This window comes from Hyaena hyaena, unplaced genomic scaffold, assembly GCF_003009895.1.
Source record: "Hyaena hyaena isolate Hyena2069 unplaced genomic scaffold, ASM300989v1 scaffold_1210, whole genome shotgun sequence".
NCBI classification, from domain to species: Eukaryota; Metazoa; Chordata; class Mammalia; order Carnivora; family Hyaenidae; genus Hyaena; species Hyaena hyaena.
In genome coordinates this window covers 95,651-113,622 of record NW_024081845.1, presented here as the reverse complement: position 1 = coordinate 113,622, position 17,972 = coordinate 95,651, and the positions used below count along the sequence as shown (strand labels likewise).

General features: G+C 36.7%; 1 protein-coding gene across 1 annotated transcript in view; it reads right to left on the bottom strand.

Moving 5' to 3' along the window:
* LRRD1 (leucine rich repeats and death domain containing 1) overlaps positions 1–11,858 on the bottom strand; it is a 31,603-nt gene extending 19,745 nt beyond the window's left edge. The window contains exons 1-3 of the mRNA XM_039222891.1: positions 11,771–11,858; positions 9,236–9,507; positions 1,221–3,236 (exon numbers count right to left, since the gene is read on the bottom strand). Coding sequence (XP_039078822.1) covers positions 1,221–3,158 — 1,938 coding nt within the window. The 5' untranslated portion in view covers positions 3,159–3,236; positions 9,236–9,507; positions 11,771–11,858. The remainder of the gene's footprint in view (positions 1–1,220; positions 3,237–9,235; positions 9,508–11,770) is intronic.
* Between the last annotated feature and the right edge of the window lie 6,114 nt (positions 11,859–17,972).

The window sequence follows — 17,972 nt, the reverse complement described above, 5'->3', positions numbered from 1 at the left end:
AGCGACTTAAGCAAGTATTCCCTGGAGTAGGCTTTCTAGAAATGTATTATATAGCAGGTGTTAGGTTTAAAAAGGTTGAGTAAGTTTGGGAAATGTGAGTTAAAGAGAGACAAACCAATTTCTTTAGTGCAGGACTCGACAGGGCTTTTGATACACTAAAATTCGTTGTGAATCTTTAAGAGAAGAAACCAGTGCTTCTCAAAGCTAGTTGATTACAGGAACTCCTCTCTCCCACACCCCACCATTTCTTTTAAGGAGCATTTACAGGACTAGTGTTTTTAAGGACAGACTTTGGGAAATCTTGCTCTAGGTAATAGTCCAGCACTGTCAAAGCACTTTAATTTGACTGGTAGTCAAATTAAGCTTGACCAGATGATAGCTGGGCCCTTTTCATTAGTTTACTAAGATCTTAATATAAATCAACATTGTTTGATTTTTTTTAAGTATTCCCATAAAATTCATTCTTACATTCAAGTAAAATGCTAAACTATAAGAACACTTATTCCCATTGATCTCGCAGTTCTTTAGGGAAAGCTCCCTAAGGAAATAGTTAAAATATGAATAAAAGGTTGTATTTATGAAGAAGTTCATCACAGCATTATATATGAGGAAAAATTACAATATCTCTAAATATTTAAGAACAGATGATTAGTTACATAAATCATGTATTGGCTCTCACAATTAATTACTGGGAAGATTGTGTTATATTATCTGGAAATGCTTACGTTAAGTGAAAATAGAAGAAACTAAAATTGAGTGTAGAATCTTTTTATAATTGCTTATAAAACCATACACATAAAAAAGACTGAAAGTAAGTTGTATCAACATATGACCAGTGACCAATAGTTATACTTACAATGGTATGTTTCTGGAATGATTTTTTTTTTTGCTTTTCTCAATTTTGTAAAATTTCTGTAATGTTTATATTATAATCCCATGACTTTAAAACTCCTTTTACAATCAAACTGAAATAAAAAGAAATCTATAAAATTGTCAGCTATAGTTACTTGGAATTTTATTTTAATGAAATATTTTCCTATGAAGCTTTCAGATTGAGAAATATATTTTTAAGCCATGTTTGGGGCTAAAAATAAAAAAGCCTATTTTAAAAAATAAAATATTCCAGCTAATTTTAAAACAGACACACATACACTACAGTTTAGATTCTAATTCCCTCCAATGCCAACTTTCCTCTAAAGCCGAAAATATAAATCTCTTACCTTTCTTCCATTTATCTGACTTATATTCAGCTCTTCCAGTGATTGAAGTCGGCACAGTTCAGTAGGAAAACATATAAATTGATTGCTTGAGATGTTTAATTTCTGGATTCTTTTTAGGTTACAGATATCTGAAGGGATATCCTGTATTTGGTTTATTGAAAGATCAAATACTTGCAAATTTTCTAAAGTACATACTTCTATAGGGAAAGCTTCAAATTTATTACAGCATAAAATAAGAACATGGAGTGATATCATATTTGAGATAAATGGTGGAATTTTCCTTATTTGGTTTTTACCAAGATCTAGATACTCAAGATTAGTAAGAGAACATAAGTACTCAGAAAATATGAGGAGTTTATTTTTATTTAACTCTAAATGAAGCATTTGTGTACTGAAAGATATATCTACAGGTATTTCTGAAATATAATTTCCATTAAAATTCAAATAATAAAGAGATTCTAAGGCACACAAACTTACTGGAAAATACATTATTTTGTTATAACTCAGTTCAATTCTAGTTATTTTTCTGCAATTTTTTACCTCAATGGGAACATCTGTGATTATATTTCCTGAAAATTCTAGACTGAACATACTATTAAGATGTGAGATATCTTCAGGTATTCTCACTATATTATTTCTGTTTACATGGAGTTTTCTTAAATTTTTGAGCTTATGGATGTTCTTAGGAAGTTCCGTTAATTTATTATTACTAAGACTAAGGCATTCCAACATTACACAGTGGGAAATTTTCTCTGGTATTTCTTTCAATAAATTTTTATCAAGTATTAGAATTCTGAGTTCCTTAAAATTCTCAATTTTCTGTGAAATAACTTCCAGTTTATTATCAGCTAGTTGAATTTCTTTCATTTTGAGCAACTGAAAAATTTCCACAGCCAAAAAAGTAAGCTGGTTATGATCCAGTACAAGTTTTTCTAAATTTTTAAGCTCTCTAATTTCTTTTGGCAAACTCCTTATCAGGTTTCCAGTAAGGTTTAGTGAAATTAACTTTGGAAGGAAGCACAGAGCTTTAGGAAATATTGCTAACTGATTATATTCCAGATTGAGAACCCTCAAGTTTTTCAAACTAGACAGAGTGTCTGGTATATGTCTTAAGTTATTTTTAGCCAAACTTAAAATTTCTAAGTTTCCAAGACTTTCTAAGCCAGAAGGAAAATTCTCAATGTAATTGTTATTAAAAAAGAGTTGCCTGATATTCCCAAGCTGTGATATTTCTTTAGGTATATGTGATATTTGATTGTGACTGACATTTAATATCCTTAAATTATGAAGTAATTGAATTTCAGATGGTAGAGATGATAACCCATTTCCTTGCAAGGACAGAATTTCAAGTCCTAGCAGATCACCTGAGTCTGCCCCTTTAAAATTTTTGATTTGGTTCTCATCCAAATATAGATATTTTACATATTTGACTTTTAAGATGTCCTTAGGGAATTCTTGTAAACCTTTGGCCTTGAGGTTAACTGTAAAGTTATCTGATCCTAAGCGAAGTTCTTTCTGATTTTCCTCAGAGAGTTGTGGACTGGTTTTTTCTAATGTTTCATGAGAGGAACCAGTAAAATCCTGATATTCAGCAACCACCTCAGTCATTGATAATGGTGGACTTTGTGAAATATCACTTTTTGACTGGAAGGTGTCAGATAGAGCGATTGTTTCAGAAGATTGAAGAGTTTTCCTTTGATCTTCATTTCTCTCAGACTTTTCAGGGGACAATGCTGATGTATCATCATATATACCTAATTTATCATTTCTAGGATGTGTTTCACAAATCTGACTGGAAGGTTTCCCATCACAAACTTCCTCTAAAGAATTTGATGTTTCTTTAATAAATTCAGGCTCTTCTGACCATAATCCAGATTCTTTCCTAAGTTGACTAGTGATATCTTCTAGCTCTTCTGAAGTACCCTCCTTTTCAGACATCTTATTTGCTGGTATGTTTTATACCAATACAAGACTATAACTCAATTTTAATTTTCATGTTAAATTTCTCCTTTGAACCTACAAAACAAATGTTGATGTTAAAAGAAGAGATATAATAAAGATGTCAAAACTACAAATTAATTTTAAAATAATTCTTATTCTATAGTGAGTAATTTAATAGATACAAAAATAATACATTTATAACTAATATGTTAATTTTATATATGGTTGCTAGTTAAAAAAAGTTTATTGAGGGGCGCCTGGGTGGCTCAGTCAGTTAAGTATCTGACTTCGGCTCAGGTCATGATCTCATGGTTCGTGGGTTCAAGCCCCACGTCAGGCTCTGTGCTGACAGCTCAGAGCCTGGAACCTGCTTCACATTCTGTGTCTCCCTCTCTCTCTGACCCTCCCCTGCTCACACTGTCTCTCTCTCTCTCTCAGAAATAAAGAAAACATTAAAAACTTTTTAAAATAAAAAGTAAATAAATAAAAATAGTTTATTGATTGTATGCATTTATCACATGATATTTTTGAAATCATACTAAAATTATAGAAAGGAAGGGTGCCTGGGTTGTTTAGTCAGTTGAACATCCAACTTTGGCTCAGGTCATGATCTCATTTTATGAGTTGGAACCCCACGTCTGGCTCTTAACTGTTAGTGCAGAGGCCCCTTCAAATCTTCTGACCCTCAATCTCTCTGCCCCTCCCCAGCTCACACCCTCCCCCATCTCAAAAATAAACATTGTGCCGCCCGGCTGGCTCAGTCAGTTAACCTTTGACTTTGGCTCAGGTCATGATCTCATGGTTGGTGGGTTTGAGCCCTGCATCAGGCTCTCTGCTGTGAGCACAGAGCCTGTTTCAGATTCTCTGTCCCTCACTCTCTCTGCCTCTCCCTCTCTCATGTTCTCTATTTCTCAAAAATAAATAAACATCAAAGTTTCTTAATCAATTAACATTTTAAAAAATATTTTAAGATTTTTAAAAAATATATAGAAAGGAATAAAAAAGGTCAAAGAAAATGAGAAAAGAAATGTGAAGGAATGAAAGAATTCAGCAAATTTTTGGAAGACAAAATGCCAGCACCTCCCTGACATGCAGAGTGCCATTTGCATTGTGGACATTGTAGGTTTACTTATGGTACTGAAGTGTCTTTTCCCAACAAATTCAGTACATTATGATAACTTTCTAATAGATGGAAGTAAAATATCTTAAGAAAGGGAGATGACTTCTGTAAGAATAACTAGAAGTAAAAACAACTTAAGTGAAGCCTAACTGTGAGTCCTTTGTGTGATTCCTGAAGGATCTGCACAGCTGCCAGCAACCCCCTCAGAGGTCTGGATCCCAGCTTTGTAAGTCTGTCTTCTGAGTGTATATTTCTTAATAACCCAACCTCTTTCCCTGGTCCCTTCATCCTTTACTATCTTCTGTGTTACTGAAGTTTCCCTTTTTATTTTTCTGGTCTCCAATATTTGTCTACATGTCTCTCTATATTAAATACTTTCTATTAAACTGGTATGGTTTCAACATTTCACAGATTCACCAAGAGAATAAAAAAAAAAGAGGGAACATTTTCCAGCTTATTTTATGATACTAGCACTAACATTGGCATCAACACCTAGTGAGGACAGTATGAAAAATTACAGGCCAACTTTACTCAAGGCAAAAATTCTAAACATTATAAAAGTTTTAAATATTATAAGCCCCAGCAATATGTTAAATGCTGGGATTTTTTTCCTACTCTTTTACTTTCCTTGCCAAAAATGCATAACCTCAGTCAAATCAGGGGGAAAAATCAGACAAATCCAAATTGAGGGACATTCTACAAAATAACTGTCAGTTATCTTCAAAAATATTGAGGACATAAAAGACAAAAAAAGACTCGTAAGCATCACAGACTATAGGAGACTAAGGAGACTTGACAACTGGATTTAACAGGGGATTCTGGGTTAGATTATAGTACAGAAAAAAAGACCTTAATGAAAAATATAAATTTCAAATAAAGTTCGTTGTTTAGTTAGTAGTGTTCTTGTTTTGATGACTGTACTATGATTATGAAAACTATTAATATTAGGAGAAGCTGGATGAAGTGTAGAAAGGAATTCTCTTTACTATTGCAATTTTCCTGTAAATCTAAAATTATTTCCAAATAAAATTTAAAAACACCTAAGCAAAAATGTTCTAAAGTCTTTTTATCTGAGGTAGATGAGAAGTTGTTCAGTTTTAAGACTGTGTTAGACATGCTTGATAAAAGTTGATAACTTTTTAAAGTTATGTATTTAATTTGAGAGAAAGAGTGCAAGCAGGGGGAGGGGCAGAGGGAGAGAAAATCCCAAGCAGACTCCGCAGTGCCAGTGCAGAGCCTGACACAGAGCTTGAACCCATGAAGTACAAGATTATGACATGAGTGGAAACCGAGAGTTGGGATGCTTAAATGACTGAGCCACCCAGGTGCTCCTGATAAATTTTTAAGAGTTATTATCAACAGAATAAAAGTAGAGGAAATAAATGCCAGATTTGTAAAGAGAAAAACTTTAAGGGGAAACACACAAAGGAGAAGAGGAACAATGACAGTATTCAGTCAGAATTTTTAAAAAGTACTAAAGGAAAGAAAAAGAAATTGGACCGAAAAAAATCTAAAAGAAAGTAGAAACAAGTCCAAGTATATGATAATCAAAATAAATGTGAATAGACTAAATAACCATTTAAAAGTCAGATTAAAAACAAATAAAAAAGAAAACCTAAGTGCCATTTATGAAACATGACTCTGAAGCATAAGATCACAGTAAGGTTGAAATTGAAATTAAAAGGAGGAACCAATGTTACAAATGGATTTGATTTATGACAAAGGTAAAGGTCACTGTAGAAAGTATGCCTTTTGATTCTGGGTCTACCGAGAATCCATATAGAAAGAAAAGATATTTCACCCCTATCTTGCCATCCACAAAAATCAATTTTAGGTCGACTATAGGTTTAAATATGAAAAGTAAAACAGTGATATTTCAAGCAGATGAAATAGGAAGATGTCTCCATGACATTAGGATAGAGAATGAATTCTTTTTTTAAAGTATATTTTTAAGTTTATTTATTTTGAGAAAGAGAAAGAGTGAGTGCAGGGGAGGGGCAGAGAGAGAGAGAGAGAGAATTCCATGCAGGTTCCGCACTGCCAGCACAGAGCCCAGTATGGAGCCTGAACCCACGAACCTTGAGATCATGACCTGAGGAGATGCTTAACCAACTGAGCCACCCAGGTGCCCCGAGAATAGAGAATGAATTCTTTTTTTTTTTTTTTTTTTTTTACAAATAGTTTATTGTCAAATTAGTTTCCACATAACACTCAGTGCTCATCCCCAAAGTGCCCTCCTCCATGCCCATCCCCCCTCCCCCCCACATCCATCAGTCCTCAGTTTTTGTCAGCATTCAAGAGTTAAAGAATGAATTCTAAAGTAGATGCAAAAAACATAGTTTGCAATAGTAACAGATTGGAAATAACATAAATGTCCATTTTAGAAGGCATATTAAATAAATTATTTTATATACATGCATAGTACTAATTTCAGTACAGCCTTAACCACCCCAGGCCAGACTGGGATTTAATCAATATATTTTTGGCTTTTGTTTAACTTAGTGCTAATGATTATTAAAATTGTCTGTGTCCAAATCATCTCCACTCAAGGTTTCTCAAAATGTATGCTTCTGGGCTTTAACTATGGCTGAGTCCAAGTATTGGGTTTGTAATTTTCTATTTCCACAATGTGTTTTGTCCTATTTTAATTTTTTGGTTTTGCTTTTTGTGCCTTAAGAAATTCTTCTATAGTTACTGCTCTATCATAGGAATGCATGATCCACTCAAATTCAAAGTTTGAATTTGTAAACGTGAAGGAAGTTTAACAGAGAGTTTATTTACAAAGGTATGGGTAGTGTGTAGGGAAATCACAGAGTGTTGTATCCCAGGGCTAGTACAGTAGCTCCACGGATACTCCTAAGCCTGAAGTGGGAGTGAGAGAGAACCCAGACAGTGCACTGTGCACAAAGGCCATCTGACTGTTGCTTGGATCCTAGATGAATGAACACAGCCTGCAGCAATGCTACAGTAAAGAGAGCCAGGGGGATAAATCCCCAATCTCATTCTCCATTCTTAGCTTCTGCTGCAGCTCCCTGTTAGCTAAACTCATCAGGAAGCCAGAGAGCATGAGGGACCCTGGGTGAAGTCCCTACAGTTTAGCCCTTTGGGGCACAAAGCAGAATCAGAGGGTGGAGATTACAAAAATGACCACAAGTTTTTCCAATGTCTGTATGTGTGCCAAGAAGTAGAGTCTATTTCCTCACCTCTTGAATCTCATGTTGGTTGTGTGACTGATGTTGGCCAATGGGGCATTAGCACCCGTGGTATTAGGCAGAACTTTGAAAAGCGCCCAGACACTGGGAGACTGCCCTCTCACAGTTTTTGAAACCCCTGTCATCTATGCTGTGTGAAGAAGCGTGGCTAGCTTACTGGATGATGAGAGACAGTTGGCTAGTGACTCCAGCCTTCAGCCAGCCAACATGCAGAAGCAGAGTGACCTAGCTGACTGTCAGCTGACCACAAATACCCTAGTGAGCCCAGCCACCAATATCAGAATTGTCTGAGCCAACCCCAGATGGCTTACAGAATCGTGAGCTTAAAGTGTGTCCTTATGCAGCAAAAACTAAATGATAATGTAAGTGGCAAATGGAATATATCCAGCACAAAATTTTTAAAAAATTTATACTTTGTCTTTCACAGTTCTTTAGTCCATATGGAAATTATTTTGCATATGCTATGAGGAAGGGATCTAATTTAATTTTTCTCATATGTCTAGCTAGTTGTCTGTGTAATATATTCAATAGTAAATTCTTTCTTCTCTGATTTCAAATGCTGCCCCCATCAAACATCATATATGTGTAGAGCTCTTTCTGGACTTTCATTTCTATTCCTTTTATCTATTTGTCTAAGTTTGCATCAAATCACATCTTTTAATGATGATAGCTTTATAATAAATCTTGGTACCTGGTAAAGATAATCCTCCCCCCTTATCCTTTTCCTTCAAAACTATGGTGGTTATTCTCAATCCTTTACATACCCAGATCAATGTCAGGGTCCAAGTTCCACAAAATATCTTGCTTGTATTTCAGTAAGAATTGAATTAAATTTGTGAACTAATTTGGGAAAGAAGTGATACATTTATGATATTGATTCTTCCTATTTAATAACATGGTATATCTCTTTTACTGTTAGGAATGATATCTGATTTCTATGTCTTTTTCTTTAGTTTTTAAAATATTGGTATATAGGAACACTAATAGTTTTTGTTGATCTTGTCTTTAGTAATATGACTGGGCTTTATACATTCTCCTAGATTTTCTATAGACAGTATTATAAATATGGGCAGTGTGTGTTTCTTCTTATACAATTCTCTGACTCATATATTGTCTTCTTGCATTTTTTAAGCCTTTCAGTAAGTACAATGTGGAATGGGGGAATGACAGCAGCTATCTTTGTCTTCTTTTTTAAATCTGCTAGTGTGGTATATTCCGTTAATAGATTTCCTTTATTGCACATCTGACATTCTGAGTGTAAATCAGACTTGGTTACAATATATTGCTTTTTAATTCACTTCTGGATTACATGTAACATTTACTCAGAGTTTTTATGTCTATATTATTACCAATTTTGTTTATTATTTTACTTTTCTGTAATGTTCTTATTCAGTTTGGTTGTCAAGGTTAACCCCATAAAGTGACCTAATTATCTATTTGTTGAAGCATTTTATGTTATAGGGATAATCTGTTCCCTCAAGGTTCTGTAAATTTTTTAAAAATTAACGTTTATTATTTTATTTTTTGCGAGACAGAGAGGGACAGAGTACGAGCAGGGAAGGGTTAGAGAGAGAGGGAGACACAGAATCCCAAGGTGGCTCCAGGCTCTGAGCTTTCAGCACAGAGCCCAATGCAGGGCTTGAACTCATGAATTGTGAGATCATGACCTGAGCCAAAGTTGGATGTTAAACGACTGAGCCACACACGTGCCACTGTAAAAAATTTTTTGATCTCTTACTTACTAGATATGATGGTTACTGGTTTGTCCAAGCTTTCTTTTTCTTCTCAAGACATGGTGAAGTAATTACCTTCTCCTGGCTTCATATTCCTGTGTAGAGGAAACTCTAGTCGTGTAATGCCCTTGGCCTAGAGCCTCATCTCCAGAATATCTCCTCTACAGAGAAGACTTGAATAATTGATGACCTCAGCTCCTGCTGGTTTCCCTCCAGATCTTTCTGCCTGCAAGATCTGTGTTCTAGTCAGCTGTCTTCCATAGAATAAGAGGGTTGAATACCTGTTAAAGGAGCCGAGATTGTCCATCTGTGTGATGACAAAGTAATTATGTCAAAATCAGGGGGGAACTGGGGTACCTGAGTGGCTCAGTTGGTTAAGCATCCAACTTAGGTTGGATCTCACAGATCATGACCTCACAGTTAATGAGTTCAAGCCCCACATTGGGGTTCGGGCTGATAGCGCAGAGCCTGCTTCTGATTCTGTCTCTCTTGCTGCCCCTCCCACGCTTGCATGCATGCTCTCCCAAATAAACATTATTATTATTTTTTAAATTTCAGGGTGGAACTATCCCAAGTCCACTTAGCTACAGACCAAAGCCACTTTCTCTAAACTACTTTATCAGTAATATATGTGATATTTTGAACCCCTTGTGCCTGATTATATTTAATGATAAAAAACTCGGGAGGGGAAGAAAGGGTGTTATTCTTCAACTGCTCCTCAAATTGCAACACCTGCTGCCTTGGCAGAACATTCTGAAAAATAAATATAACTGGAGAAATTAAGTCTCTGGGTGTTAAGGGTCCATGGTTTATGGTTGTAGAGTTTTGACCTTGACATTTTGTAGCAGCCCAGATTGTGCTTTTGACTATTGTGGGAATAGCTTTTTCAGGTGGTTTTAGCCCCAGGGCTTTCTTTAGTAAGTGTGGCATACATGGGATTATTATCTTGATGGGTTATCACAGTTCATGGTAGTTTTTGTCCCAGGTGTTTGGTTGTGTTTCTGCAAAAGGGTTGTTTTTGTTTTATTTTTTTATTGTGGTAAAATATATATAAAGTTTATCATTTTAATTATTTTCAAGTGTATAGTTAATAGCACTAGGTACATTCATATTGTTGTATAACAAAAGAGTGTAAGAAGAGACACTTAACTACACAAGCACTGCTCTGGTCTTCATGTCGGATACCTACAAATTGACTGTGAATGGTATAGCCAGTTTGGACCGGTAATAGAGGAGAAACAGAGTCAGAGATGAGATTGCCTATTCTATTGGCCCAAATTAGGTCAAGTGCCCAACCTTGAACCAATGAACCAATGAACCAATGACTGTGGCCAGGAGTCAGAGAGTAATACCATTTTAGATAGTACTACATGGCTCAACCTTATAGCCAGGGTGAGCATTTGCCTACCCCAAATATCATAGGGGAAATAGAGCAACCCAAACCCAAAGGAAGAACAGATGCTGAAGAAGCAACTATGATGTTCTCTATAACTGCTTTTTAGAGATAACCAGTGGTAATATAATACCTATTATTATTATTGGGTTTGTTTTGTTTTACAAAATTGAGACCTTACTATATAGGATCATTGTCTAATATGGTAGCAGTAGCTATATGTGGCTATTTCAATTTAAATTAAATTAAATTACAGTTTAGCTTCTCAGTCACACTAGCCACATTTCAAGTGCTTAACAGCCAAATGTGCCTAGTGACCACCTTAATGAGCAGTTCAGATATTGAACATTTTCACCATCACGGGATATATACAACATAGTTAACATACTGTGATTTGAAACAAAATATTTGAAAAGCATATCTTTCTTGCCTGCAAAATATTCTTTGTAGTCTGTTATCAATTGTATAACCATTAGCATGTGAATATTTTGAAGGCTGATCCACATAGCTAAATAACATTCTTAAAATGTATAGGAGAGAGTCTTTTTTCCCCCTCATTCTTACAAGCACTGGGAGATTTACTTAAAAGTAAATACTGGTGTGCCTGGGTGGCTCAGTCCGTTAAGCTTGCGACTCATGATTTCTGCTGTAGGTCATGAACTGCATTGAGACTGAGTTCCTGAGATTGAGCCAGCTCTGTGCTGACAGCACTGGAGACTGCTTGGGATTCTCTCTCTTCCTCTCTCTGGTCCTTCCCCTGCTTGCACACTCTTTCAAAATAAACATTTTTTTAAAAAGGAGTAAATACTGCCAATCTAATAGGAAAAAATAGATCCCACTCTGTTTTCACAGATAATAGCCAGGTTGAACAATAAATCTGTGTGTTACCTGTTTGAAAGACCTGGACACAAACCACAAGACGTTTTTGCATCTTGCAGCATTAACGAATTGTCTCCTGGAGTGTGAAATAAAGGCCCCTCAACAGAGGCTAAAGCAATGTGGGACAGGACACACTCACGCCTGAGGTGAGTATCCCTGGGGCATGAAGAGAGAGGACATAAAGTACTGTTGGTGTTGAGGGGGAAATGGGAGAAGAAAACCTGGGTTTGGCTTAGAGGGTGGCCTAAGTAAGTCACAGCTATTCGCTTCACCTGGAGCTTCTCAGCAGCTGCGACTCCAGTCGGTGGCAGAGCGGGGATGGGGGCAGAGAAGCATCCAGCAATTCGGGAGAGAGCGGCGGCCTGCTGCCCCGCACTGACGCAACCCTGCACCAGAGCGCCTCGGATCCGCCGCGCCCCTGTGCGTTTGTGAGCTGGCCTGGGTCACACTACGACACCTGCGGGGAGGCCGGGGTCTCCATTCACATCCCCTGGAGGGACGCGCGCCAGCGGCCATGTTTAGGATAGAGAACTCCAGGGGCTTCTACCGAGCATTGTTTCCTAAGTGCAGAGTGAGCAGCAGGCTACAGAGGCAGGAAAAATGGCACTTAGTGGGGTGGAAGACCCAGTTTATCACTGTTCATCCAAAATGCCTCACGGAGTCTCTCTCTCTCTCTCTCTTTTTGTCTCAGTAACCCATTGGGCCATTCATCAGCCCCCGCTGGGCTCCCAAGCCCCGGGAACCAGGCTGAAGGCGCCTAGGAATAACCAAGCGTGCTCATCTCGGGAGGGGACTGCTGCACCACTGTTTAAAGGGATCGCCGACATCCCAAGGATTTTGGAGGTTTGCGGCGAGTCTGTCTTTGCAGTTACCAGGAAGGGTACTGGGAAGAAAGAAACAGGCCAGGTGGCTGCTATTTGAGAGCGCTCCAGGGGTGACCGTGACCTGCCTTCTCCCATCCTCTAAACGAGACAAGTTGAAGTTACAAGCCTGATTTGGTCCTAGACCAAACCATAACCAAACATTTACCAGAAAAATTGGGAAGTTTTTGTGGTCATAAATATGAGATGTAATTGAAAAACCAGATGTACAATTTTTAGAAAAAAGAAATAGAAAACTTAAAAAGGATCTTGTTTGGTTTACTAATACAAATATTTAAAATATAACAAAGTTGAATAAACCGATGAGTTTTGCCATGACTGAATAAAGTATTCTAAAAACACCACTTGAATTCATTCATATCTTTAAAAAACTTTTTTTACATTTATTTATTTTTGAGAGACAGAATGAGACAATATGAGCAGGGGAGGGACAGAGAGAGAGGGAGACACAGAATCCGAAACAGGCTCCAGGCTCTGAGCTGTCAGCACAGAGCCCGACGTGGGGCTTGAACCCACAAACCCGTGAGATCATGACCTGAGCTGAAGTCCGGTGCTTAACCCACTGAGCCACCCAGGTGCCCCTCATATCTTTTGATGAACACTATCACATTCCTATTTCAAAGTGATGTTTAAAATTTTCTTAGAGTACTAAATTAACAGAAAACCTCCAATGCCTATTATCCATAGACTCATGTCAAAGGCTCTCATTTGCAGAGGCCTTTGTCTGCAGCGTAGGACACTCTACCTTGATGAAGAGTCACAGCTCATCACTTTCCCCAGTCTTTTTCCATAGCTTGCAACAGTTATCAAATTGTTTGTGTATGGACCTCTCAAGCTCTCGTCACCACCAAATTTCAATTTGAAATTTAAAGTTGAATAATGAATGCAACTAATTTCTTAGAACTTATGAAAATAATTGAGGTTCCCTTTTCTATAATTCTACATATGTAGCCTTTTAGTATCCTGTTTTGTGGATTTAATTTGCAAGTTGTCATCCGCCTAGAGTTAAAAACTTTGTGACTAATTGGAAGTACATGTAATTTGCTTGTGTTCCAGAAGTTTGTGTTTTGTCTTTTATAAAACTGAGCTATAACTGACATATAACATTAGTTTCTGGTGTACTAAATACTGATTTGACATTTGTATAATTTGCAAAATGATTACCACAGTAAGTCTAAGTTAATATCCATCACCACACACAGTTAAAAATTTTTTTCCTGTGAACTTTTAAGATCTACTCTTTTAGCAAATTTCAAATATACGGTTGTATTATTAACTAATTATCATGCTGTATATTCCCATGACTTAATTCATAACTGGAATTTTGTACCTTTTGGACTCCCTTCACCCATTTCACCCACCCCTCACTCCCTGCCTCTGGCAACCACCAATCTGTTTTCCTTATCTATGAGCTTGCTTTTGTTTTTGTTGTTATTTTAGATTCCACATATAAGTGAGATCATATGGTATTTGTGTTTCTCAAATCTGACTTACTTTACTTAGTATAATGCCCTTAAGGTCCATCCATGTTGTTGGAAATGGCAAGATTCCTTTTTTATGGCTGAATAATATCCCATTGTATAAATATGTAAGTATGGCACTTACATATTTATGTATGGCACCCATTCATCCATCAGTGGACACTTAGGTTGTTGCTATGTTATTAATAATACTGCAGGGAACATGGGGGTAGATGTATTTTTTTTGAATTGGTATTTTCATTTCTTTTGGATAGATACCCAAAGTGCAATTGCTAGATCATATGGGAGTTCTATTTGTAACTTTTTTTTGAGGAAACTCTATACTGGTTTCCACAGTAGCTGTATCAGTTTACATTTCCAGCAGTAGTGCACAAGCATTCCCATTTCTCCACACCTCTGCCAACATTTGTTTGGTTTCTTAATTTTATTTTAAAGAGCATGAGACGAGAAGGTCAGAGTGAGAGAAAGACTCTTAAGCAGGATCCACGCTCAGAGTGGAGCCCAATGCAGGGGTCACTCCCACAATCCTGGGATCATGAACTGAACCAAAATCAAGAGTCAGTTGCTCAACCAACTGAGCCACCTCGATACCCCATTTTCTTTTTGATACTAGCCATTCTAACAGGTGTGAGGTGATATCTCAATGTGATTTTGATTTGCATTCCCCTGATGATGAGTGATATTGAATATCTTTTCACGTGCCTGTTGGCCATCTGTACATTTTTGGAAAAATGTCCATTCAGGGGCACCTAGCTGGTTCTGTCGGTTAAGTGTCTGACTTCAGCTCAGGTAATGATCTCATGGTTCGTGGGTTGGAGCCCTGCATCGGTTCTGCACTGACAGCTCAAGAGTCTGGAGCCTGCTTCAGATTCAGTGTCTCCCTCTCTCTTTCAAAAATAAATGAATAAACCTAAAAAAAAAAAAGTCTCTTTAGATCCTCTGCCCATTTAAAAATGATTGGTTTTTTGTTTTTGTTTTTGTTTTTGTTTTTGTTTTGCTATTGAGTGTTATGAGTTCTTTACATACTTTGGATACAACCCCCTTATCAGATATATAACTTGCAAATATTTTCTCCCATTCTATTGGTTCCCTTTTCATTTTGTTGATGATTTCCTTTGCTGTGCAGTTTTTAATCTGGTGTAGCCCCATGTTTGTTTATTTTGTTTTTTTGCTGCCTTTGTTTTTGGTGTCAAATCTGAAAACTCCTCACCGATACCAATGGCAAGGAGCTTACTCCTCTATAATATTTTCTATTTAGGGGTTTTTTGGTTTCAAGTCTCACATTCAAGTCATTAATCCATTTTGTGTTAATTTCTTGTGCATAGGGTTAAGACAGCGGTCAAGTTTCCCCAGCACCATTTATTGAAGAGACTATCCTTTTCTCACTGTATATGATTGGTTCCTTTGTTGTAAATTAATTGGGTAAATATGTGTGGGTTTATTTCTGGGTTCTCTATTCTATTCCACTGTTTTTATACCAATACAGTAATGTTGGGAATACACTGATTTGCTGGTGTTCCAGAAGTCTGTATTTTTTGTTTCTTTAATCAACACATTAAAAGCTGCTTCTTAGTATACTTACTTTCTTTACTCAACATAAAGTAGAAATTAAAAAGCTTAATTTTAATATGGCAATTTGTATTACACTTGGTCTTTGAAATACAGGTAGTTTTCTTAAGTTAGGTTTATTTTTTTTAATGTTTTATTTATTTCTCAGAGAGAGAGCACGCAAGAGTGTGAGCAGGGGAAGGTCAGAGAGAGAGACAGACACAGAATCTGAAGCAGTCTCCAGGCTCTGAGCTGTCAGCACAGAGCCCGATATGGGGCTTGAACCCACGGACCGTGAGATCATGATCTGAGCCAGAGTTGGACACTTAACCGACTGAGCCACCCAGGCACCCCGAAATAGAGGTAGTTTTCTTATCCAATTTTTTTCATTCCCTTTCTTTTAGGGAGTTTATAAAGTTTCTGACTTGTGATTTAAACCACACTAAAAAGCAAATTGGATTATCTTTAACTAGAACTGTCTCAAAGTTTATTCATAACTAGAAAATAAGTTTCAAAAACATTTTGTCAGGCTAACTCCCATCATAGTGTTTATTTAATCCATCTTGGAATTGTAAATGTGAATGATATATTCTACCATTTTTTTTCAATGACTGATTATGACTAAGAAAGAAGGGAAACTTAATAACTTGATAGCAGTTAGTAAAGCCCTACTTTTAAACTGTTATGCAACATATGTGGTCCATAGATTTTAAAATAGTAAATAATTTATCAAGTAAGCCAAAGTTCAGATAAAATTAATTAAAATCCAACTTTTAACTATGTACAGTTAATTACTTGTGAGTGAAATAGTTGAAATAAATTAAATACCCAGACTGGCTTTTCTTCCTCTTAGTGGTTATGTAGTACAAAACTATTCCAATATTAACTGGAAGAAAACAATCTAGAAAGGAAAAATAGCACACATTTGACTTATATCAAACATTTTTAATCCATTTTTCTGTGTGTAGATGATTTATCCCTCATTGCCTCACTGGTATATATTCACTAAATACAAACAAAAAGTATTATCAGCATTTGTAAGATGTAACTGGGAAGGCATGTTACTAAAACATCACATAGCACATTCCAAAAGTCAACAAATTATTTACTAATTACTGGTGTGGGATTTATACTTGCGTTATTTGTTCATATAATTGAGTTGATGACTTAATTATGTGATTTTCTAACTAAAGCATTTAGTATGCTCTGGCAGAAATTTCTTTTAAAAACAATTGCTTTGGATATGCATTATTTTTAACTGTACAATTTTGTTTCATTTTTATAGTCATGTTGGAAAACTTATTTTTTTCCCCTTAGAGTACATACAGTCTACTCCCTAAGCAAGTAGAGGAAATTATACCAGCAAAGCACTGCAAATGAGAAAGTGGGGTCAGCAGGCTCATCCTTTGAGTGTCCTCAATGTGGGACCATCAGTTCCAAGGGGGTATATATCTTCCAGACTCTTTTACCAAAAGTTTAAACCAATTTTTAGTAGCAACCAGAAACATTCTCGTTTATTGTCTCAGTCCTGTGCCAACATTGATTTTTATTAATGCAATTAGTTGAGTTTTATTTCATAGAATTTAAACTAATTTAACAAGGTTTTGCATTTTTATTAGCAAAATTTTATATTTTCCCTGTATTTTATTTATTTTTGAGAGAGAGAAAGAGTGCAGGGAGGGGCAGAGAGAATGAAAGAGAGAGAATCCCAGGCAGCCTCTGCACTGCAAGTGCAGAGCTGGGTGCAGGGCTCCAACCCACGAATTACGAGATCATGACCTGAGCTGAAATCAAGAATCAGATGCTTAACCAACTGAGCCACCAGGTAGGTGCTCCCCCATATTTTAAATTTTTTTCTTTTTTAACGTTTATTTATTTCTGAGAGACTAAGAGAGACAGAGCATGAACAGGGGAGGGACAGAGAGAGAGGGAGACACAGAATCTGAAGCAGGCTCCAGGCTCTGAGGTGTCAGCACAGAGCCTGATGTGGGGCTCGAATTCAGGAGCAGTGAGATCATGACCTGAGCCAAAGTCAGACACACAACCAACTGAGGCACCTAGGTGCCTCAACTTCCCCCATATTTTAAAGTTGTCTGCATTTCTGAACATATAGTCTCTCTGTTAACCTCTAACTACTCCCTATTAGAATTTGGATACTGACATTAGTTCTACTAAATTTTTATATATTTTTGGTAAATTGTCAACACTTGTATAGCAAGTTATGATCTCTTTTTAAAAAGATTTTTTAAGTCTATTTATTTTGAGAGAGAGAGAGCACAAGTGGGTCAGGTGTGACAGAGAGAAGGAGAGAAAATCCCAAGCAGGCTCCACGCCATCAACACATAGTCCAATGTGGGACTCGAATTCACAAACTGTGAGATCACGACCTGAGCCAAGATCAAGAGTCAGATGCTTAACCTACTGCACCATCCAGGTGCCCCATAATCTTTTCTTATATGTGCTTTTAAAATTTATGTATAGTAAAACCTACTTTTTTGATGTACAATTTCATGAGATTTGACAAAGATATACTGAGTAGTTGTCCATCACAATCAAGATATAGA